This window comes from Telopea speciosissima, chromosome 7 (genome assembly GCF_018873765.1).
Source record: "Telopea speciosissima isolate NSW1024214 ecotype Mountain lineage chromosome 7, Tspe_v1, whole genome shotgun sequence".
Classification (NCBI taxonomy): Eukaryota; Viridiplantae; Streptophyta; class Magnoliopsida; order Proteales; family Proteaceae; genus Telopea; species Telopea speciosissima.
Window position 1 is genome coordinate 3,583,246 of NC_057922.1, and position 24,361 is coordinate 3,607,606.

The 24,361-nt window shown below is 41.5% G+C and overlaps 1 protein-coding gene and 1 non-coding gene across 3 annotated transcripts; one reads left to right on the plus strand and one right to left on the minus strand.

Annotated features, from left to right (window-relative positions):
• Nucleotides 1-12,556: 12,556 nt before the first annotated feature.
• On the plus strand, nt 12,557-12,628 carry TRNAD-GUC. The gene has a single exon. It is a non-coding gene; the product is annotated as a tRNA-Asp (tRNA).
• A 2,210-nt stretch (nt 12,629-14,838) lies between these two features.
• LOC122669033 lies at nt 14,839-20,832 on the minus strand. Of its 2 annotated transcripts, none has more exons than XM_043865654.1 (5): nt 20,489-20,832; nt 20,306-20,379; nt 16,517-16,655; nt 16,110-16,394; nt 14,839-15,369 (listed from the first exon to the last, which is right to left on the minus strand). In XM_043865654.1, exons 1-5 carry the CDS (start codon nt 20,624-20,626, stop codon nt 15,097-15,099), a joined length of 909 nt encoding a protein of 302 aa, XP_043721589.1. In that variant the 5' UTR covers nt 20,627-20,832; the 3' UTR covers nt 14,839-15,096. The 2 variants fall into 2 exon arrangements, with proteins under 2 accessions (XP_043721589.1, XP_043721588.1); XM_043865653.1 differs by having other exon boundaries at nt 16,083-16,394; nt 20,489-20,831.
• Nucleotides 20,833-24,361: the final 3,529 nt, after the last annotated feature.

A 24,361-nucleotide genomic window follows, 5' to 3' on the forward strand; every position in this document is an offset into this window, starting at 1 on the left:
ATAGAACCTTCCTCTCTCAGCAGATTAGGCGGCTTTGTGAGTTGATAGCCAATCCATTCCCAAAATCACATCAAAGTCTTTCATATCCAGCGATACTAAGCGCTTGAGTCCGTGACCACCCACGCATACCGAGCAAGGATCACAAACCGAGTTAAGTTCAACCTTGCTACCCGTTGGTGTATCGACTATCGGTTCGGGCCATTAGCTTTGGTTCAATGGACATCTTCTTAGCAAAACTAGGGGACACAAAAGAGTGTGATGCCCCGAATCAAATAAAGCATAAGCAAAGCGAGAGCAAACAAGAACGACACGACAAGCAACAGGCAACCAATCATAGAAACAAAAGCTATAATATGCACATCTTAAGAGTAGAGTGCATTACCTGTAATAACACTCGGGATCGGCACGGGCCTCTTCATTTGTCACGAATACACCGACCTTGAGATCTATGGGCCGGAGCAGAAGAAGAGAACGCACAACTGCCTTGGCTTGGGGTGCCTTTTGTGTAGCTGGCACTGCACTGGAGGACCTATCATCCGAGGATGAGGGACAGTCTCGAACCATATGCCCGGACTCCTTGCAATTGTAACATATGAGAGTCCGGGAACCATAGTGAGGAGTTGGTGTAGGCACGGTGCTTGCACCGCATCCGACCTCCGGGATGGACCAGGAAAAGTAGTAGTGTAGGATCCTCTCTTTTGGAATTTTGTGGATCCCCTAGGTTCATGAGAGGTCATGGGCCTTTTACCACTGAATGGCCCTGTAATTCTCTCTCTGCTGGTCCTCAATCACCTTAGCGGCTGGACCGTCTCAAGATAAGTAGGGTACTTGTGTAGCACCACGAAGTACTAATGCTAGGTCTAAGCCCCTTCTCAAACTTCCTAGCCTTCACATTCTCGGCCTTCATGTGTACCGGGCGAAGTAAAGCAGACTCCTCAAAAGCTTGCTTGGTACTCAAGGACCGATTTGGATCCTTGAAAGAAGCTCATAAACTCGAGACTCCTTCCTATCACGGAAGTTTTGAGGGAAGAAATTTTTGAAGAAGACTTCCTTGAATTGAGCCCAAGTTGCCTCTCGGGTGAGTTGCCCAAAAATGGTCTTTAGAGGAGAGCCACCACGCATCGAATCACCCGGGTGGTAGGTAGCACACCGGATCTTGTCCGTGTCATTGCACCTTGTATCACTTCAAAGATCCTCTCAAGATCCCTTATAAATGTTGCGGAAAAAGGAATCATGGGCCATCTTGTAGAAGGTTGGAGGACGATGTTTACGAAATCTTTCCGATAACCTAGCATCCACCCAAGCCGGAGCCACCGCTTGGACCGAAGGAGCCACGAAGTGGAAGGTAGAATAGGTGCTGGCACCTCTTGTGTCAAAGGAATTCGGCAGTGGCTTGAGCCGGAGGAACACTAGGTACAGCAGAACCCACAGGGGGGTGGGGAGGATTGACTTGCACGGAGGAGGAGCGGCTGCCTTTCCTAACAAAGGCTTGGAACATAGCGGTCATGTTTTGCATAAATTGGCGCTGCTCTTGTTGCGCCTCCCTATGCTCTCGTTCCATGGATTGCAACCCATTGCTCAACAACGCGGCGACATCCGCATTATTATTAATTGGCGGTGCTACCGGTAGAACCGTATTCAAGCCTCACCGGCCTCTTCCCTAGCAGAGAACGGTTGGCATTTGACCGTGTATTAACCATGGTTCACACCGGTTACGATCAACACCCACGATTATAGGCACAATAGCAATATTAAGCAAACCAATCAAAAATCGATTTGCAAAGGTAAACATAGGTTACACGAGGGGTAAGGGAAGCAATAATGAGGGTAATAAGCATTAGAAACAAGTTGGTTAAGCAAACAGGTCAAAAACCCTTTTCGCCGGGTCGGATTTACATGCGGTTTTACTAGGCTGCATCCGAGTGTAAATCCGACATTCACAGGACCAAAGTCTGGTCTCGGGAAACCGCGGATTCACGATCGGTTTCAAAATTGTGCATCCGAGTGTAAAACCGCATGGTCAAAAACAGAATTTCTAACTCGAAACTCTCTTTCAAAACCCAAATTCCTTTTTCCAAACACCCCCTACGCTCTGGAGAACCCAAAACCGCACTCGTTCCTTGCTCCTCTCCCTTCTAGGTGGATTTTTGGCACTCAATCCACACACAACAGATCCGATCGAGTTCAGGTATGCCCTCTTCCCTCTCTATCGATCTACCTCTTTCTCCTTTCGACTTCTCTTATGGAGAAACCCCAAAATTGATTTCGGGTTTACAAGATTTGGGTTTTTTTTGTTTTCTCCTAGCTAAATAGATGGATTATTGTCCATTCTCCATTCGTTTCCCATCATATGCAACCTAGTTGAGGTATTTCCCCCAATTTTGCACCTTCACCATGAGTTTGGGTTGGATTTTGGAGAAATCCCAAAACCCTAACCGAAATTCTATTTCCTTTTTGCCCAAATCAGGTTCGATTTTGCTAGGTAGGCTTGGTGTATACAATTTGGGGTTGTCTCAAGCCATTACTTATTTATTTCTTGCAAATTGGAACTTCAAGAATCACATCTGAAATTTCCTTTTAGAAATTCAAGCATGATTTACTACAAATTAGCTCCATATATTGCTTAAACTAGGTATTTAGTATAAACTTCATGTGTTAGGTGTACTATGGCCATGTATGTATATTGTTTACTATGTCATTCAACTTCCAATCAAATTCTGAAAATTTCCTCTTTGGATTTCTTCGTATATTATTTATCAATTCAGTCCAATTTTGTTTGAACCAAATGCTTGTATGATATAATGCTTCTCCAAGCATAATGTGGCCATGTACATTTATCCTCTATGATTGTATCTACATAGTGGCCATGTACTCCCCTTTTTCCTAACTCCTTAGACCATTCACAACCAAATTTTCTAGAAAATTTCTACTGTAATTTGGTTAATCTGTTGTAGGAATCGAGGTCTAGGTCCTAATTCCTTATCTCCTTTCATTGTATATCTTCTTAGGCCTTAATATCCAAGCATGGACTTAATGTGTTTCTGTATTCTTGGCCTTCCTTGGTTGCAGGTTAGGGAATCTAAATGGCTCCTAGAACAAGGCGTGCACGGGCCGAACAAGCTGCCCCAGCTGCTTTGGATGCACTATGGTTTCAAGACCTAGAGAAACAGGAGATGTACCAAGACCACTTTCGCTTTAAGAGTATCTTGGAGGGGAGAGATGTGGTACTGGAAGACCTCAAGGCCTACAAGGTAGGGCCGAGATTTGAAGCACCGGGGTGGTCCAACCTCCTCAACCTTCCGAGCCATTCTATCCCAAGCTCATTCGTCACTTCTACGCCAACCCGCACACCGAGAACCTAGGCACGCGAGATTACCGGATCCTCTCTTATGTCAAGGGAGTCACCATATCCTTCACGGGGCACGGTTGGCGAGGCATCCTCAATGTAGCTATCCGGGGAGAGAAGACCTATCTCGCACCATGGAAGAATCCCTACTCCTTTCTCGGGAGAGAGGCATACGGGAATTATACAGGGAGCTTACACGTGGGGCATTCGAGAAGAAAGTGCTCGAGACTTCTTTTGCCAATTCTCCCAGGATATTGAGCGGATTGTGCAAAGACAACATCGTGCCTATAGCCGGTCACCGCACCATGCCTTCCATCTTCGTAGGCTATGTGGCCTATCACCTCTACAAAGGCATTCCCATCCGCCGCCCTACATTATCATGCGGACCATGGATCATGCGGGGCAAAATCCCAGGAGGAACTTAGATTTACCCTATGGGAGATTGCTCACCACTATTTTCCAAGCATTTTGGAGTTGACTTGAGTGAGGAGGATCAAGACTTAACCGAAGATCCACCTCTAGATCGAAATGCAAGTGGCGAGGATGCGAGTGCGATGGATGCATATAGTGATGGGGAGCCATTGGTCCCAGCAGGGTCACGGGCCGAGCCTCAGTGCAGGAGCCTCCTCCTCGGCCTGTGCATGCGGCCTCTTCATCCCAGACTGCTCCTAGTGGGTCGACATCGACAGGATTCTTGCAACTCGGGCCGGATGAGCACCCGGCATGGCTCGAGGGTTTGAAGGAGTGAACACTAGGCTCGATGCATCGAGACGGACGCATGGAGAGCCTCGAGCGCGAGATGGAGGACTTGCACTCCTACCTCCATGATGAGGGCACGAGAGGGCGAGCCCAGTAGTGATGATGAGATGGAGCGGAGACCTCCGTCCATTCCCACCATGCTCTCAATGGACCCCTAGCTATTTGTCTTACCATGCAAAAATTTATTTTTCTTTTTCTTGGTTGTAAGAATTTGAAGTCTCAATTGTGAATTTTGTTGTAATCACTCATTTGGCTTATGGAAAATGTATTCACAATTGGAATTAAGGAATATCTATATATAAATATATACACATGTCTTTCCTTCCACTTGTTGTCTAATAATTGCTCGTCTTGGCTTTCTCCCTAAACTAGTCTTCTCCCTAGCATTCACACACATTCCAATTATGCATTGTTAGAAGCTTTTACTTTAGCAACCTATTGTGTAGAGTAAATCACAATTCCGCTAGATCGTGGTGGTGCGAGCATCTCGCTCCGATACCCTTATCACGCCCTATTCCGGACAAGGAATATGATATCATATAAAGGGTGACTAGGACGACGCGTGTCTTCCTACTAAACCGCCCGGATCACCGACACGGTGTCCCAACGCAATCATATCCAATATTAACACAATATAACATTAGAATGCGAGAAAAAGGAATATTACATTCCAAGGATCGGTAGTATTGCGAAGCGTATAAATCGAATAGTTACAAGATGTTCAAAGCTAGGTGATAAATACAGAATTAGTTACATTTCTAATGACCATCTAATAACTATCAAAAATGGTATTACAGTAAGTATTTCACCATAGGCCTTAGCCTCAAAAGTAATCAAAAGGGATCGAGTCCCGAATATCCTCACGGCCCGTAGGCACAATCATCGCAAGGACACCCGTCGCCATGTTCCTCAAACACGGCCCCGGTTCCTCTTCACCGATCTCATCGTATCCCTAGGGTTGAACTCCAAGTCCCGCGAGATATCCGTCACCTGCACCATAATCTAAAAAGTGTGCGCACGAGGGGTTAGCTCCACGAGCGGTGAGGGGATGGGGATGCACAAACACGCAATTCACATAGTCCAATGATGCATGCACATGTTAAGTCCATTTTCCACCTAACAAACAAACTAAGTCAATGGCATATGCTCTTTGTGACAACTCGGGAGACACTGTGGGTCACTTAACTTATCGCCACAATGAAACCTCAATTGTCACGTGGGACCTACGCCGATCGAAGCCTCCAAGACCACTCAGTGGCGGACCCGATAACCAATACTACCATGATGGCCTCTCCCACCTCCACGAATCCGGTGTACCGATTTACCCAACACCTAAACCCCTGTTGGTAAGGGTCGTAGCATAAGGGTGTGAAATCCTAGCCACAATATACTACATGCAAGTCCTATCGTCCCGAGAGGTAATCCCGGCGCATCAACTTTTCATCCGGTTTAGTGCCGTTACACAGACGCACGGCGCATACGATTCATCATGACATTCAACAAAATTTCTTCATAAATGTATATAGTGTTCGGGATTCGCACGTACCACCGCACCGAGACCCATCAAGGTACAACATTACCAATCAACATTATAACAACAGATATAAAATTATGCAATATGCGCAAACATGCTTATTAATTATAATGATTACATAATATATAATGCAATAATAATAACAAGCCCAAATAACCAACCCACTCACTACGTATACGCCAAGCACCCGGTTTATCGGTTGTCGCCTCGATCAAGCAATAAGCCACAAAGTGAATATTTTAACCTATACAAAGAGGGGAATAAGGTTAAACGAGCGAAAGGAACGGATCCCCAAAAGGTCTCCCATAAACACTTAAGTATAAGGTTTCGAGGCGAAGTGGTTGCGGAGTGGTTTCATGCCCAAATTCGCAACCACATGTAAATCCTAGGAAACCGGGGTTCGGGACGTTTTAGTCAAGGTCGGATGCGGATGTGGTTTGGCGAATCGAGTGTAAATCCGAGCTTCACAGGGGCTCGGGACAATTTTTGTCAAGGTCGGATGCGGATGTGGTTTTGAAAATCAATCCGAGTGTAAATCCGACCTTCACAGAATCCTTCTCGGGAAGGTAATTTCGAGGGTGGTTTCTTGCGGTCCGAAACCACATGTAAACCCTCACACCTTCAGGTCCAAAATTGAAGGATTCCCCTCCAAGGACCCCATTTCAAGTGGTTTTAAAGCACAAGGACTTCTAGAAAACTCCATCCTAAGCTCATTAGGGTCTAACCTTAAATCTCCCAAATGGCAATGAGAACCCTCACATTAGAGCTCATAATGGAGTGAACTAACTCCACCATAGCTTGGCTTTAAAGCTCCATCTACTCCCTAGGTTCCAAGAGAGATCTAGGTCAATCTCTCCCATTACCCAACCCCTTTTAAAACCCAAAATAGAAGAAGGAAGAAGCTTACCTACCCCCAAGATGAGAGCTCCACGATTTATGGCCCAAGAAATGGGGTCTCCACCTTCCTCCAAGCCTCTCTCTCCTTCCTCTTTCTCTTCCTCTCCTCTTTCTCTCCTCTTTCTCTCCTCCACGATTTAGGGTAGAAGAGGATGGTGAAGGAGAAGTAATGTCCTCTCTCTCTCCCTCATGGACTCATTTATAATAAATGGGTATTTGGGTACCTCTAGTCAAATGGGTCATGAGGCTTAATGGGTCAACCCATTAGTTCTATGTGGGTAAGTGGATGGAATAACCCATCATTGGGTCAATAGGTTATATGGGCCTGCCCACAACCTCAATTAGGGAAAAGCCCATTCTTAGATGGGTTCATATGAGATGGGTTTAAGTCCCCAATGTACTTCCTAAAGGTACGCGGGACCCGAACTTAAATTATTCCCTTCTCTCATGAAATAGCTCGAGCGGTTCAAGCCCGGACCCGCACTTGAGGTTACCAAGGGAAGAATAATTAATAAGTCTTGAGGCTAGAACTTACTTTTCCCCCTGTCATGGTTTATTACCCATGACCAACAGCTCGCCACGGCAATGCTAAGCTCATCACCGAACGAAATATCCAGTGAGGTGACGGTCCGGGATGCTCTCTCCCGAACTCCTCGCTTCCCGGGCTGGTACTTGGAGGGTAATCGACGAAGTCGCCGTCAACGAACTTTCCCCCGGCGGTTGAGGAATCTTTCCTCCACAGGCAAACCCGTCTTGTGGTCAACGATTTTGTAGCTAGGTTTGACCATCATGGAGAACAGGTCACCAGCATACATGGCAGCGGTATCTACACGTCACGAGAAGAAATGATATTTAATTATATCCCGGGGTACGGGTATAACAATGTGTCTGTTTTGGATCCTTGAAACCCTAGTTTAAGTAAGTAGGAACTCAAACGTTCAAACCAAGCTCTTGGCGCTTGCTTCAATCCATAGAGAGATTTTTGAAGCTTACACACATAGTCAGGTCGATCTGGATCTGTAAAACCGGTTGGCTGAGACATGTAGACATCTTCATGTAGTGCACCATTCAAGAAGGCATTACTAATATCAAGTTGCCGAATGGGCCAATTACTGGATGTTGCCAATGATAGAACCGTTCTTACTGTAGTGGGCTTGACAACCGGGCTAAATGTTTCTGTGTAATCAATTCCGGCTTGTTGATTATACCCTTTGGCTACTAGTCTAGCCTTATATCTCTCTATGGTGCCATCAACCTTTCTTTTTATTCTAAAAACCCATTTTGACCCAACCACATTTTGATTTGGAGATGAAGGTACCAAAACCCAAGTTCCATTTTGTAATAAAGCATTAAATTCCTGTAACATCGCCTCATTCCATTTAGAGCATTTTGCAGCCTCTGTATAGCAAGTAGGTTCTTTTTCGGTACTGGTTTGGGCAAGGAAGGCAGAGGGTAATGGATATCGGGTTGAGGGTTTTGGATTTGACCTTAATTGCATATTGTGGGTTCGTTTGGGCTGTTCCTGTGGTTCGGTTACAGTAGGCCGAGATTGTGGGCCTGATGTGACCGAACTAGGGATAGGTAATTGGGCTGATGGTGGTTGATCCATAGATGGTGGGGAAGGGCTTGGGGAAGGTACTGCAGGTATAGGTGATGGCAATGCAGCTGTTGGTGATGGCAATTCAGCTATTGGTGTTGGAGATTGCATGGGTGAGTGTGGTGTGTGAGTTGTGAGAGGTTCAAGTGACATACCTCTATAGCCGTGTGCTCCATTAGGGCATGTAGATGGATTAGGTACAGCTGAAACCGTAAGCCATGGGATAGAGGTAGACTCTGCAGGTGAGGAATGAGTAGACTGACACAAAGAGTTATATGGAAAGGATGATTCAATAAAATCCACATGTCTAGCAATATACATTCGGTTTGCAGAAATATCCAGACATTTGTAACCCATATGATTTGAACTGTATCCTAGAAAGATGCAAGGAGTGGTTCGAAAAGAGAATTTGTGATTGTTATAAGGCCTAAGTAATGGATATGCAGCACAACCAAAAACCTTGAAGAATTTATAGTCAGGTTTGGAATGGAACAAAAACTCAAAGGGAGTCTTGTTATTCAGTACCAGTGTAGGTAGCCTGTTCACCAGATATACAATGGTTTCAAAGGCAAAGTTCCAGAATTTTAAGGGAAGTTGAGCATGAGCCAAAATGGTGAGGCCATTGTCAACAATGTGACGAATTTTACGCTCAGCAGATCCATTTTGTTCATGCGTGTGAGGGCAAGCTACTCTATGAATGATACCACAATGTGTAAGGAACTTATTTAATTTTCGGTATTCCCCTCCCCAATCAGATTGAAATGCCTTGATTTGAGTAGAGAATTGACGTTCTACCATGGACTTAAATTGATCAAAAATTGAATGAACCTGTAATCGTTTGGTCATAGGATAAAGCCATGTATATTTAGAAAAATCGTCAATGAAAATTATGAAATAAATATGACCATTAGTAGAAGAAATGGGCGCAGGGCCCCAAACATCACTGAATATCAAATCTAATGGTGCATTACTAATAGTTCCAGTGAGTGGAAGAGAAACACGGTGAGCTTTTCCCATGAAACAAGATGAACACTTATTTGATGATGTGGATGAGCAAGGTAATGAATTAGAGCTAATAATATTATGAACAAGACGACAATGTGGATGACCTAAACGAGCATGCCATGCATCAATGGAATTGCTGGAACTGATGTTGGCTTCTTTTGAAAGAACTTTAGTAGGGAGGGAGAGACTCTGCAGATGGTACAATCCATCTTTAAGGCACCCTTGGAGCAGCGGCATTTTCGTCACCTGATCCTTCACAACAAAATGGTAAGGATGAAATTCAAAGAAACATGAGTTATCTTTAGTAAAATGATGAACTGATAATAGATTCTTAGTAATGTCAGGGACATGAAGCAGATTAGAAAATTGAAATTTCTTTTGGTTTGGTGAAGTAAAATGAGATGAACCAATGTTAGTAATGGGTAAACCTAGCCCATTACCAACACGCAGTCTATCCTTACCAGAGTATGGTGAAGAGGTTTGAAGCATGGACAGGTCAGGTGTGATGTGGTTTGTAGCTGCAGTGTCAGGATACCATTCTTTTAGGTTAGGTGATGGAGAGGGAAGAATTCCAGCCATGTTAGCAGTGGGTGAAGGCTGTGCTGAAGAGTTGGTGGAGTACCGAAAATAACACCTGCTTGCAGTGTGATTAAACTTGTTGCAAATTTGGCAGCGGTCCTTTCTCCTTAGACGCTGGCCTTGGCTGCGATAGGTCTGATTGACAGAACCCACAGGAGTGGGAAGAAGACCTTGTTGCAAAGGAACATGATTGGTGGTGCTCTTGGAGGAGTCAGCCTTAACATGAGAGAGATTGGCTTCTACAACACTTTGGGCAGTCTTCAGGCGCATCTCATGACTGATAAGAAGGCGATGAAGGTCATGAAATGATACTGGTTCAGCCTTGATGGCAAGGGCTGACACAATATCGCTGAAATCGTCTCCCAAGTTCTTAAAAACAATAGCATTTAGTTCCTCCGTTGAGAGAGGTTTGTTGGCTGCAGCCAACTGATCGGTGATGTACTTCACTTCTCGAAGATAGGTGCTTACGGATTTGTCACCCTTTGTTGTGTTGTGCAGCTGCATATGCAGTTGAAGAATGCTGGTTGTTGATAGAGTGCCGAATGCTGTCTCCAGAGAGTTCCAGACTTCAGCGGCAGTGGTGAGGCCAACTACATATGGCAGTACATCAGGTGTAAGAGAGGCTAGAAGCCAGCTCATAACCATCTGGTCCTTGCGAATCCAGTCAGCATAATCTGGATTTATAAGAGAAGATGGTAAATCGGAGTCCGTTGCAGTAGAAGAATCTGGAGTTGATATCTGAATCGGTGGGCAGATGGTAGAACCATCGATGAAACCCACAAGATCATGGGAACGGAGAAGTGGCATAAGTTGGGTTTTCCATAACAGAAAATTATCAGCCGAGAGTTTCAAAGTGATATGGTGTTGGAAACTAGCAGAGGGAAGAGAAGAGGGCAGAGGAGCGGAAGACATTGTTGGCCACGGAGAGGATCGTGTGGCAGGTGATACCATGTGAAGATAGAATAATTTCTGGAATTTCTCCTTATCTCAAACGATGAGTTTGAGGTGTTTTTATATTTGAAAAACTGATGTACATCAAGTTACAATTTGATTCTATCCGTTGTAGAGTTGGGATAGAATAGAACAAGCTAAAATATAGGGATGAGAAGTTACACGTAGTTTGAACAATTCAAACAATTTTGAAAGTTTAAAAATTCTGTTGGAGATTCAAATTCAAACTTCAACGTAATCCTAACACCACGTTTCAAAATACAAACACAGTTTTCCCCCCTCTTCCCCTAACATGTGCGTTGTAGTTTTTCAGCTCGCATGCCTAACTCTACGATGTAGCCTTTGGCTCGCTCTGTTATGACAAAAATCAAAAGAGAGAGAAAGAGAAAGCCACATAGAAGGATCAATTTAACCGATGGAAACTACTTAAATTCAAATTACCTGAATAATCATCTCCAATGTTTTATTAGATGTAAAACTAGTTTTTGAGCAATTTTATGAATAACTAATTAATGCCAAGAGATCACAATTCTATAATACTTCTAACGCAGACATTGCAAAAAGTTCATCACCTTTACATCCTTCATTTCCGCACCCACACTCCTCACACTCACATTTCATCTCTTTCACCAACTCCATTGATTCTGGGACTCGAATCTTCATCTCTACATGCAGTGCAGGTGGGTCAAGGTCTTCAAGAATATCATTGTTCGTGGCTACCAAGTTAACCCATGTGTCAATTGTCGACTCGGACGATTCCAACACGTCTTTCCACCGTATCTCTGCTATACCCAAAAGCTTAGAACTTCGAAATCTACCGAGAATTGGTTCTGTATCTTTCCACCTAAGCTCGAAGACCACACTTTGTCGTTTGAGTTCCTCCAAGGAGTCTTTGGTTGCGTAACACTCCAACGAGACTGACTCGTTCCAATAGGGATGACTCGTCCATGGGATCTCCCGACTGTTGACCCGAATCGTCTCATTATTTCCTGCGCAGAAAAAGTATCTAACAAAGAGCGTACCAGTATGGATTCGGTGCTTTCTGCTTCTATGATTCTCAATTCACAATTAAGAGAGGAATGATCTGGAGAAGCAGCCATTGATTCAGATGCTCTGAGAGAGAGATGCTTACGAGGAAGGTGTGTTTGGTGCGTGGTGTGGTATTATGGTATATATATATATATATATAATGCGCAGTAATCACAGGCATCAAAATGGAATAATCCCCTTCTTTTATGGGTTCGAAAATACCCTTTTTAATTGAAACGGGATTTCATTTCAGCACTCGTAATTAAGGGTAGCAGAAAAATTCCAAGAAAAATTTTGTGCTAATTTTTTTTTGTTTTTTGGTAGAAGGCAAACTTATTTATATATAGAACGAGAAGAATACTTGGAATGTTTGGAACAAAGCTCAGCTAAACAGGGCGTGGAGATAGGCCAGCTTATCTCGCTAGAACAAATTTTGTGTTCGTTTGAGATTTGAGAGGAAGGCATTATGCCCATGCAAGTAACAAGTTGCTTTATTAATTAGTTCTGTAGGTTGCAAGTTGCTTTCACTATTTTTTTTTTACTGGTATTAGAGGTTCGTGGCCATAGAGGCATGCATGATCCATAAGATTACGTAGGGTAGAGCATGTTCAACACTTTCATCTTATTTAAACCACGATAGGATATGTTTAAAAAAATAGTCCCTTACAAGCTGATCCGGCCAAGTCATATCTGATATCTGGGTCGATCGATACCAATATTTTAAACCATGCTGGGACATGTTGAAATTTTGCTGGCCTAATTTTAAAAGATTTATTTCAAACGAGAAGAAAAAAAATTTCTTTACTAAGTACAAACCCTGTGTGTAGGTTCCAACCAATACCATTGTTTCCTCAATTAAGTCGTTGTAGTATAGTGGTAAGTATTCCCGCCTGTCACGCGGGTGACCCGGGTTCGATCCCCGGCAACGGCGTAAATTTATCTTTTTTTGGTTTGAAGTTGACTTAATTAGTGAGAGTTTAGAGGTATCATCTATCGTTGTAAATATTTCTATGCGGGTTTACCGTTGTTAAGGTTTAAAAAATCAAAATACCATGGTTTTTCTGCAACACTGGTTGCTGAGTTGACAATTATGATCATTGGATATATCATATATAGGTTAACGTCTTGATTAACCATGTATCAAGCAAGCTTCCTGAGAGAAAAGTAAAACTAGAGGCACCTTTTGCAAGGACATGGACCTCTCTCAGTCTCTCTGGAAACATCAACAAAAATAACAAAAACAAACAGCTCGACTAAAGAAAAAATACCCACAACTAAGGTCTTGGTCGCCTAATCCAAATGCAAATCCCAACCCTGGAGAGCTGAAATAACCGGAAGGCAATCAGACGCAATCACAAGCGATGAAAAACCTAAACTCCGAGCAATGAGAAGAGCATCCTGAACAGCGTTAGCCTCCACTATCGAAGCTTCGGGACAGAAGGATTCCTCATATCGAATCTTCAAATGGGGAATTTTGGAGGGGAGAGTGAGTGAGCGTGCCCCATAGAAATACTTTTCCCTAATTCAAAGATTGCATATTGGAGGTTTATTTTGAACCTATGGTAACATAATCTAGTGGCCAAAAACATCAATTTTTTAGACCATTCCCCCCCCCCCCCCCCACACGTCCATCAGAGCCCACTAAAAAGTCAGAAGTTGCAGCTACCCCCAATAGTTTGGGACATTTATTTCCAAAGATTTACATAGTTGGGATCCATATTGATTGGATGATAAACACAGTTTCATATATAAATGAAGGGAGAATGTTTTCTGTGTCGGTTGTGCCCAGACACATGGGTCTGCCATTCAGGGGTAAGGTGATCATTGCGCCCACCCCCATGTGTCTAGGCACAGCCTGCGCTACAGCACAGAGAAAAACGCCCCATAAATGAAATGGATCATTTCAAATGTATTCCAACTCAGCTATCAAAGCCTTCTGAAACCTATATGACATGTTAACCACCCCCAACCACCACGGATAGTGATCTTCTACGGCGCCCTGCCCGTAGCAGCCTGTGTGGCCTAGACAGAGCGCTGTATGCAATGTCCGCCTTACCCCTGCCTGAACACCTTGCCTGAGCAGGGGTAAGGCAAACATTGCGCGTGGCGCTTCGTTTGGGCCACACAAGCCCTGTGGGCAGGGCACCGTAGATCTGTATACAAAACCCCCCCTCCCTCCCCCTCCCCCTCCCCCTCCCCAAAAAAGAGCCTACATAACATGGGTAGGTTTGCACCAGTCTAGATCAAGAGGCGAGAAAACATATATCTTAGACCACCCACCCATTTTCATAAATAGAGTATGAATCACCTAACCATATCCATATGTGTAGGTTTCATGTATGGTTAAGTGATGATGTGTCTTTAGGGAAAGCCATCCATCCATACGGAAAGCGCACACATATGGGTAAGTGATCCAGTTCCCATAAATGCCTCTACAGGCAATGAAAAAGATCCTGTCCATCCATACGGAAAGCGCACACATATGGGTAGGTGATCCAGTTCCCATAAATGCCTCTATAGGCAATGAAAAAGATCCTGTCAATCCGGGCAGCGTGCAGCACTTGTGCAGCGCCTGGGATTGAGCAGGCGCTTTAACTACTTTACCCCTGCTCAGGCAGGGCGTTGGGCAGGGGGTAAGACAGTAAAAACGCCTGTTCAATCCCAGGCGCTGCACACGACTGCATGCTGCCCGGTTGACAGGATCCAAGTCCGCTGCAGGTAGAACACATATCGATGCATTCACCTAACTATACGGAATCGTATACATTCAGGTACGTCATACACAAATTTGTATTTAATCCATGAGTGCTTTCTGGAGGACTTGGATCTTGTGCAGCTGTGGTGGGAGCTGCACTGTGCAGCACCAAAACCCACCCTGAATACAGGGGGGAGGTGGTCATTTCACATGTGGGGCCCAAGTGGGACCCACCTGTGAAATGACTACCTTACCCCTATTTTTCTTGTCATTTAGTGGTGCTGCACAGGTGCAGCTCCCACCACGGCGAGATAAGATCCTTTTTCCTGTCTCGGTGCCTTCCCAGTTTTTCCTGCTTGAACATTAAATCTTCTTGCTATTCACTCGTGTAGTCATCAGCCCTGAATGGTGATGCCAGAAGAACGTATATCCAGAGACCAAACAATGTTAGAAACTAGCTCCAAAATAATACTTATAAAACCAAGTGATTGGAAAGCAAATTAGAGAACAGTCCGTTCTTGTTTGGATGTTGTTAAAGACCTAAATATATTAAAGGACCACACTGCGATCTCAAATCACCCACATCAAGCACGTACGAAAACAATCAACATTCAACGTGCATAGTATCTTTTCCCAATTCGATCAAGACAACCAAACCATGGACAGAATAATTAAAGTAAAAAAAACAGGGTCAGACAAGGCAGTTAAACAAGAGCAATGCTACTCTCCCCACCAGGAGGCTTGCGGACTCCGCCTAGGTAGTCTCTGTTGGCTGCCTTCCCATCAGCAAAGATGTCACTGCCACTCATCTCCCGCAGCTTTGCTGTGCTAAGTGACTTCTCAGCAGACCCTGGAGGGGCATCACCTTTAAAGATATCATTGCCACTAAGCTCTTGAAATTTCTGATTATGTATCTTCTTTGCTGTCTTCATCACTGTTTCCTCACTAAACATCAGATTACTCTGACCTCCCGCAGGCTTTAAATTTGAAAACAAGTTAGATGTCTGAAGGAGAAAAGGTAACAATGAACAGGATATTGCTCACACACACACGTACACAAATCAAATACAAAATCAGTGATCAGGTAGGACCTAATGGGGAAGAGGAAACTTGTCTCAGGACTCAGAACCAACTGAAGACAAACTACCTATCATGTCTTTTCCTGTTCACCATCACCAACATTTTTCATAATCCCCCCCCCCTCCAAATTATGTGCCACATTGGTAAATATTGTCCATAAGGTTTTATTTGTTGTCCAGTTCCTGCCCTCCCCATGGTTTTAGCAATCGGTCTCATATTGGTATCAGCCGGACCTATACCAATTCCTTGCCGATCCCGTATTGGTACGGACCAAGGGTACAATAGTAAAAAAAACTGATTTTTAAATGAAACCAGGGGCAAATCTGTCCATTATGGGCCAATCCGGATCAGACCGATACCGTATCCAATACCAATTCCTAAATCCCTGGCCCTCCCTGAGCATATCCCACGAGGTTATTAGTTGGTAGGACAAGTACTGACCTTTTGTCTTAAAACAAGTAATCATTTTGGGAGAAATGAAGGAAACCAGGCCTCCAGGGGGGAAAATAGAAACAAAGAGGTGTGGGGGAGGGGGAGGGGGAGGGGGAGGAGGGGGGGGGGGGGAAGAACAAGAGGACTCCTTACTATCTCACACAGTTAACTCACTCACATTAGATACTTTGACGGATGTGCGTAGATTTCGTGGTGCTGGTTCACCCATGTCCATGCTCTCTTTCTGCTCCACAGATCGTGCAGCCAATGGTCGAGGTGGAGTCTCGGGAGGAGGTCCAAATATATCATGTCCACTAAGCTCCTTGCACTTAGCATCAGATAGCTGTTTCTTCATTTTTGCATCCAACTCGCTTTCAAGTGTTCCACTTAACTCTCGCTGCTTTGCCACCTCAGGTAGTGATGTTGGTTTCTTAGGGGAGACACTCTCTTCTGTACCAAACGATATCTGGCTGATTCCACGAACAGCTTGCTGAAACACCAACAGTGAAACGAATTTTGGATTAGTTGAATGCAGTAAGCAATTAAAAACACTCTGATTACAATGGATTCTGAAGGACCCCCTGCACCCACTAGACTTGAATAAATAAGCACCTGGTAATGTTGTAACCCTGCTCGGTTACTACTAAGAGTAGGGTTGGCACTGCCAGAATCCGCATCACCGTTTTCACCATCAGCTGCAAAGATACCACTACCAGTCATCTCCTTCCATTTAGACCCGGAGCATGGTTTCCTGAAAGTTGCAGACACTCAGTTCCAGCAAGTGACTTTTCTTTTAACATGTACAGGTTGTACTTTAACTAAACCTAACATTTAGATATCAGAATTTCCTGTTAATCAACAATGAGCTTCCACCTCCTTTTAATTTGCATACATGTGCTTCTCCAAATGAAGACACCTTAATTCATTTATTAGGATGGTACCCTACAGAGTTTGAATTACCCAAATAAAACTAATCTCTCAAACATTCGGATTTTGTCATTCTCATTCCACATGGAATCTTGTTAATGTTATGCTAATATCAGAAATTCAATTTACAACCATTTAACTCCAAGCACAATATTTTGGTAGGTTACATGATCAATTACAACAATCTGATACTGGAGAATTCCAGTGCATCACAAAATACTCCCCATGTTCCAAAAGATTGTGCCTTTCGAAAAAAACAAACATCTAAAGGAATTGTCATCAACGCTTCGACTTCCCATTTCCTACAAATTCTTTTCCAAGTTTGCTCTCATCTTCAATGCAAATCCCAAATTTGGACTAGTGTGATGATGGATAAGATGGAAAAACAACCATAATTCATGCACTAAAATCTTGAAATGAACCAGCATTTTGGAACAACTAAAAAGCCCTCGGTAGACAGTCTTTAACGAACAGAGGGAGTTATTTTCACCTCCAATTGATAAATCAGCACAAGCAAATCCAATAGCATGATCTACAGTTTGGCAAGGATAGTGAAAGGAGCTAATTATAACATCATGACAATACTTAGACCCTGAAGCAAGGTTCGGGGACTTGGGATCAGTGACTACATTGGTTCAGCTGATCCGGATCAGTATCAGATTGCCTGATCCACTATAGTATAACATTATAAAAAATCCACTGAATATTCCACTTTGAAGTTAGAATTAGTCCCAGTCAATCCCTGAAACCACACTGTGATGGAAAAGTATTGTTGTCTATGAGAGTATAGTTAACAAGATGCACCAGTTTAGAAAGTATGTGACTTTTCAGATGTACTAGAGGATTTACAACATATATGCACTTACAAAGGGAGCAAAGAAAAGGATTCTCTCCACCTGAAATAGCCTAAGTAATTAACAAATGTAATAGGAACATTAAAAAATAAAAAGAGAAAGATAAAGAGAAGTAAATGAGAATAAAAATATAGTTAGAAACTGGTAAGTAATTTTTTGCCCTTTCTTAGGATCTATTCTCCTACAATTCCTAATCAAGTACCTGCAATAAAAAGTCAATATGCTAAGAGCTAACCCTTATGTACCAAGCATTAGATTGTCTCTAAGCAAGCAACTTATTTAAATTTCTATAATATGTTTGTTTGTAAAATAGCACCAACAATGGGAAAAGAAGTTTGCCCCAGATCCCTTGTGCAAACAGAAGAAAAGGTTATCTAACTAATTATCAGAAAGTATAATTACTACTTAGAGTATAAAGGTAGCAGACCATAATATTCATCATAATGTTCAGTTTATAACAATTCACATCTAAGACATTAGAATTAGATGGTGAGAAACTTCAGCGGTAGCAAGACAGTCAAATATTTAACAAATCCGACCTACTGTTCAACAATGCATAACGTAGAACAAATCAAGAACTCACAATTTCTGTTTCCACCTTCTCAGATGTATCAACACGAATTTTTTTCCAATTCAGATACAGTTTTGAAGTTCATGATCACAGTGAAAATTAGTGCAATTGATAGTTCTGCTCATAATAAAAAATTAAAAAGGTTGTACAATGGAAGTAACAGTTTATTTACTATCATAGTAACATTAAAAAACAATATTTTTTTTTTGGGGGGGGGTCAAAAATAAGGAAAGAAACAATTGGAGGGAGTGTTGCAATTTCAAAAACAATTATATTGGCCAAGCAAAACTACATATGGATCCAATTTGAAACAGTATCACGCAAAATCATTCTCTACCTCACTCTAGAAACTATGGGTAAAAAATAGCATTGGCTTCTTAAGCCCTTGTATTGGCCACTATTAAAATATTATATGTACAACACATTAATACGATATATTGGACTGAAGGCCACTTAGCTGTCGAGGAGACTAAGATTAGCTGAAACAGCTACTTGCAGAAAAAGGAAAACATATAAATTCAGAAGTAATGCACAATGGATGAAGTAGAGACTGAGGACAGACCTTACCAAATCCAATTTTATGGAACGTAACATCACAATATTTTCAAGCCAAAGAAAATGTCATACAAGATTGTTTGCAATCAATTAGAATTTATGTACTTACCATAATCAAAGATTAAAGAACAAAAAACTAAATGATAAGCACATAATGACCGGAATACTGTTTGAAATATAATTTTACGAAGAGTATCCATAAAAATGTTTAAATATTATTAAAATCATGACATATGTCAATAAATCCCTGTTATCCATTTTTTTTTAAAAATACAATGATAGAAATCTGGACCATCTTGTACACCTAATTAGGTTTTCCCTGCAAGCACAATAATACTAAAATTACCGCATGTTCCAATCATTGAATTTCCATGGTGCATTGCATTAGATACTTATATATTTGATGTCAATCACAAAGTTAGAGATTTCTTTTTGGCAAAGTTCTTCTAGTCTGGCAAGATTAGAAGGCATCACTAGTTCAGCACCAAGTTTTGCCACGTGTAAGGGCACTGTGGCAATTTGAATTGCAGGAATATATAGGAAATGATCTAGATGGCCTCATGTCAATTTTCAGATTCAAATTCAAGTGTAGGCCCTCCCAGATATTGGCATATCCTGATATCCCTTGTATTTTCAGCAATCCATTTCATTTCTTAGAGGGTTTTCAAAGCTTTATTTTGCTAAAAATTGAATAGGTGCTTAAGGGTCTTTACCTGTTCACAAAATTTCAGCTTTATTAAATTTACTACATGGCAAATATTGGTGCCGGATTGGAGAAACTCTCCAGACCTGCTAGACTATAAAATTTCCCTCTTTTCCTTTTCACAAATTCAAAAAACTACCATAGACAGCATCGACTCACCACTGCAATAGTAAATAAGTTCCAAATGTTGCACAGTATGGTTATCAGCACTTTATAAACGAAGAAGTAGAATTATCGTCTCTAGCAAAATGCTCATCCATAAGTAAGTATGAATACGCTAAGAATATGTTCAGAGCTAGATCGGGACACAATGATCATAGTTTCAGCATATCTAAGGAACCTGATCTGGCAAAGACTCATCGTATAATTTCACAAAAGTTCAATTTAAAGAGATCTCTGAGATCTGAAGGGCAAAAAATGGAATCTAGAGGGGAGGTAGAGAAAGACTTTGCATGATACTGTTTCAAATCCGATATGCTCGCAGAACAAGCATACCAAAGATAAATAACTACGCAGAAACGGAAAAATGTTGAAAACGTAACACTGTTAACAGATCCAAAAGCGCATGCAGTCCAAAGCGACCAAAAAACCTCAGAATCGGAAATCAGAAAACGCGAAAACCGTGATCAATGCAGGCAAAAGGCGTAACAGGGTAGAACAGAACCTCTATACAAGCTCATCAATAGAGAACGTCTAGCCATAAAGTCCGAGAGTAAAGCAAATTTCCAAACCAGGAGCAATCAAAACACAAACAAAACCCTTGATACATTCAGACTCGGCTACAATCTCACCTTTTATTCAAGCTCTCAGCTTCCTCATCAGTCACCTGTCCTCCGGAAAGAACCTTGCTGATCCTACTTGACGGCTGCAATTTTCCGAACAATGAAGAAGAAAGAACCTAAGTCACCTGAAAACCAGCTAAACGACAGAAAGGAAGGAAAGTAACATAAAATTTCCTCACCAAGAACACCTACCTGGTGATCTCGGATCCCAGCACGTAAAGCAGAAGTTGCAGATTCGGCGGCAGAATATTCCGCCGGAGAATTCTCCGGCCAAGTGAGCAGATCTGCTGTAGATGTGTGAGGCTTCCTCACCGGAGTAGTTCTCTCCATTTTTTTACTTTCTTCAGCTCAAATTCTCAGATTTTCAAATTGAAAATGAGGAACACAAGCGAGATTACTCTCAAAACAGTGTTCTAGAGATTTTTCTTGCGCCGCCTCTATCTCACTCCTTCTCTGTGACTGTGAATCAATTTTACGCTTTTGATGTGTAGCTCTGTGAGTAGAAATGGAGAGAAATAGTGAAATACAGAAGGCACCTTCGCTCTGGTTCTGCGTTTTCTCTCTCTTCAAGCGCTATAAAGCTCTAAATTCTGGAAATGACGTGGCTGTCCTCTCTCACTTCCTCACTCAATATATATCCCATAGTCCCAAATTTTAAACTTTAAATTTGAATGAATGGTCCACAGCCAAAGATATAGACGCTAGCTAGAAATCACTATTCTGGAATCTTCTGAAGTTGGAAATGATAAAGTACGACACATTTTAGTGTAGTATGATACATCTCCTTTAAAAATCGTTGGATTGATATATCGAATACTATTTCAAAACGTATCACAAAATATTCTAAAATATGGTTTTTGGTAGAGAGTCTATAGGTTTTTACTGTTAAATATATGTACTCTATCAGAGCTTATTTCGTATTAAATGGGTGAAGTAACGGGCAGGTGCCAGTCTCTAGAAAGGAATTGACCGGCATCTCTTCACCAATGGAATTTGCTAAACCGTACCGTCGTCGAGTCAACTTATATCGACAAAGAAATTAAAAAATGGAAAACTTATTACGAAACTAATTTACTAAGATACCCCTTATTAGTTAGCATAACATTCATTATAAACCCGTCGAAATGCTAAATATATTGGGGGCACTTTCGTCATGTGAACGATTAATTCAAGATGGAATTATCCGTTAAACAAATTTGCTAATCACTGCAGGCTTGCGGTTCGCCCCATATTGCGGAGCACCTTTTTTTTTCGAAAAAAAAAATGAATTACCAAAAAGCCCTTTGTTGTGGACACCAAACAAGAAGAATCACGGTCCGACTGTGGGATAGTAGAGTGGTTCAGACCTGTAGGCTGAGTGAACCACAACTTATAATGGTTGGGATGGGCTAAACACATCATGACCCATTTTCTCAGGGCTGGCCACACGATAGGTATAAATCATTACATTTACATCATATGGGTGGTCCATTGAGCAAGTTTTTGGTTCTATGGTTATAATTCTAAAACAAAGGGACTGCACAAGTAACTTTCACAACTAGGTCTTATCATTTCGAAATATAACAAACAATCATTCACTTTTTTATTTGGTTGGTGGAGAGAGAACGCGGCTTGGTTGCGTGGCCTTGTGCCAGTAAAAGGGTCAATGGGAGCACATGTCAAGCATCCAACATAGGGACGGGATGGTCATTTTCTCCACCCCCTATGTCTAGGTGTAGGAGCATTCGATCAAACAGCGTTCTTTTTCCTTTTTTCTAAGTTTTCTTTCACCCTCAGGTGAATAGAGAATCTCTTCATTCAAGGTGATTTGATGCTTTGATTGGACTCTTGGAATAAACTATTTCGCATGCTCATGTCTGGACTCCGGACGCAAGAGTCATACAACTAAGCCACGTTCTTTTTCCCTAAATATAATCATTAACTCTTATCTCTTTTGTTGACGATCGAAGTACTTTTTCTCAATCCAGTTAGAGGATCTAATCTATGGCAAAAGACTATTAAGCGGTTCTCTTTCACATGGGTGAAGGGAAACTCAGTCATTTCTGTATTATCTTGTTACAAGGTTTTTTTTGTTTCTTTTTTGTTTGACGGTGTGGAGGAAGGGGTAATTAGTTCTCTAAGATATGATAAGATTTAGGGGAAAAAAATCTAAGAATAAATAATTTTTGAAGGAATCTCTAAAGCATAGCAATAGCTTCTAACAGTTACTAACTACTAATCATTTTAAGATCCTCCATTATGACATTGTTAATAGAATATCAACGTATTTTAATTCTTTAATTCTTTTGCATATTATTTGTGATAGACTACATGTAGACACCTCACAGTTATTACAAACCTCCCTCTCGCTAATAACATTTATAGAAGCTTACTCAATTTTAAAAAAATATTAAAAAAAAGTAATAAAACAAATCAATGAAAGTACCTTGTTTTGTTTTGTTTTTTTTTAAATGCGTGTATTTGGGTGCAAGGTTGCCATTACAGAGAGTAGACATACCATCTTCTTTGAAAAAGATGTACATACTTCCATTCTTTGACAAAGATGTTTTTTTTTTTTTTTTTTTGTACATATGTTGTTTGAAGACTTCTATGCAAGAACTTACACAAAAAGTTACTTTCATATAATGATACAAAGAAAGAATATATTGAAAGCTAAGGTTTGTGATTGTAATACTTTGTTTAATTTCTTTTAAAGCAAGAGATTAAGAAGTTACAACAGTCCAAAGCATTAAAAAACCTAAAATATTTAAAGGAAATGTCAAGTAAAGCCTTTAAGTTATTGTATTTTCGGGTGAAAATAAAATGTAATTTTTTAATAACTAAAATAAATAATACTTATGCGTTTCATGCAGTATTTCTTTTCTTTTCTTTTTTATGTTTTTTTGGTGTGCTTCACACTACCATTTTCACTACAACGATATGACTGTTTAAATATTTTTTAAGAGTTAGGTTTCCTCTACCCTATGGAGTAACGAAATCTTTTTTCACATCCTTATTGTACAAGGTCAAAAATATCAATTTCATGCTAATCCAAAGGTCAGATGGGAGTGAGAAAGTCGGTGCTATTTGTTATTTAATTTGTTAGATTTTTCTTTTGGTAAAGTATTTAATTTGTTAGATGAAGTTATGATATTGATAGCCAATTCTAACAACATAGTGAATTGAAATTAAACAATATTGCGTGCCTCTAAAGTAATATTACTGCGCTTGTGAATTTTGAAGAGGTCCATGATCCAGGCTAAAACCAAAGAACTTTTGATGGGCCGGGTTTTGGGACAAAGACATGGATCGTACCCGAACCCTTTGATAGCCCAAACAGTCATTAGTGTATTTTGTTTGTAAGACTTCCTTTAGGAAAACATTAGAGACCCTTCATGGAGCCTCAAGCTAGGGGTTGAGTAAGGAAAGTGTTCGCTAAGGTATCAAACCATCACAAGGGATTAGAGCTCATAGGCCACCCTAATATAGGATCATGGGAGTATAGAACCAGGTTCGAGGAATTGGAATCGGAATTAGAACAGCGGAATCGGCTAGCCTTGATCCCGATTCCAACCGATACAAAACGGTACAAAAACCGACTTTATGGTTTTCGTAGCCGAATCAACCCGATTCTGGTCGATTCGGAACAGAATCGGAATCTCCCTTTGCTTCATGTGTACCATCATTGAGTGTGTACCATCAAAGAGGTGAAGTGGGTTAGTGGGTGGGCTCGCTGTCCAAGCTAGCAAAATAATGAAGCCCCACGTGCAACTTAACTTGGAACGTACGCAAACAACTATACATAGGATTCCTTAATGAAGGAAAGCCTTATAACTTTGTTTCCCAATCTTAAGATTTCGCTAACTCTTACTAATCCACTCTTAATAAAGATGATATTGACAAGTAAACCTGCCTTTTAGTCCTCTTAATTTACTATAATCTTTTGATCGGATTAGACCACCAAAGCAAAATCTTTAGGTCTATTGTACAACTAAAGCAATTAGTCCAAAAAGTCATTCAAAATCCTAAGTGAGAATAAATTAAGTACAAACAAAGAACAAGTCAAGGAGAGAGACTACCCAAACC

What these genes read in the sequence shown, in the direction of transcription:
- LOC122669033 (XM_043865653.1), bottom strand. Translation starts at nt 20,626, where the DNA reads ATGGAGAGAACTACTCCGGTGAGGAAGCCTCACACATCTACAGCAGAT. An exon ending in CTGGGATCCGAGATCACCAG is followed by an intron (nt 20,380 to 20,488) that starts GTAGGTGTTCTT and finishes GGAAAATTGCAG; the next exon opens with CCGTCAAGTAGGATCAGCAA. An exon ending in GCTGAGAGCTTGAATAAAAG is followed by an intron (nt 16,656 to 20,305) that starts GTGAGATTGTAG and finishes TGCAACTTTCAG; the next exon opens with GAAACCATGCTCCGGGTCTA.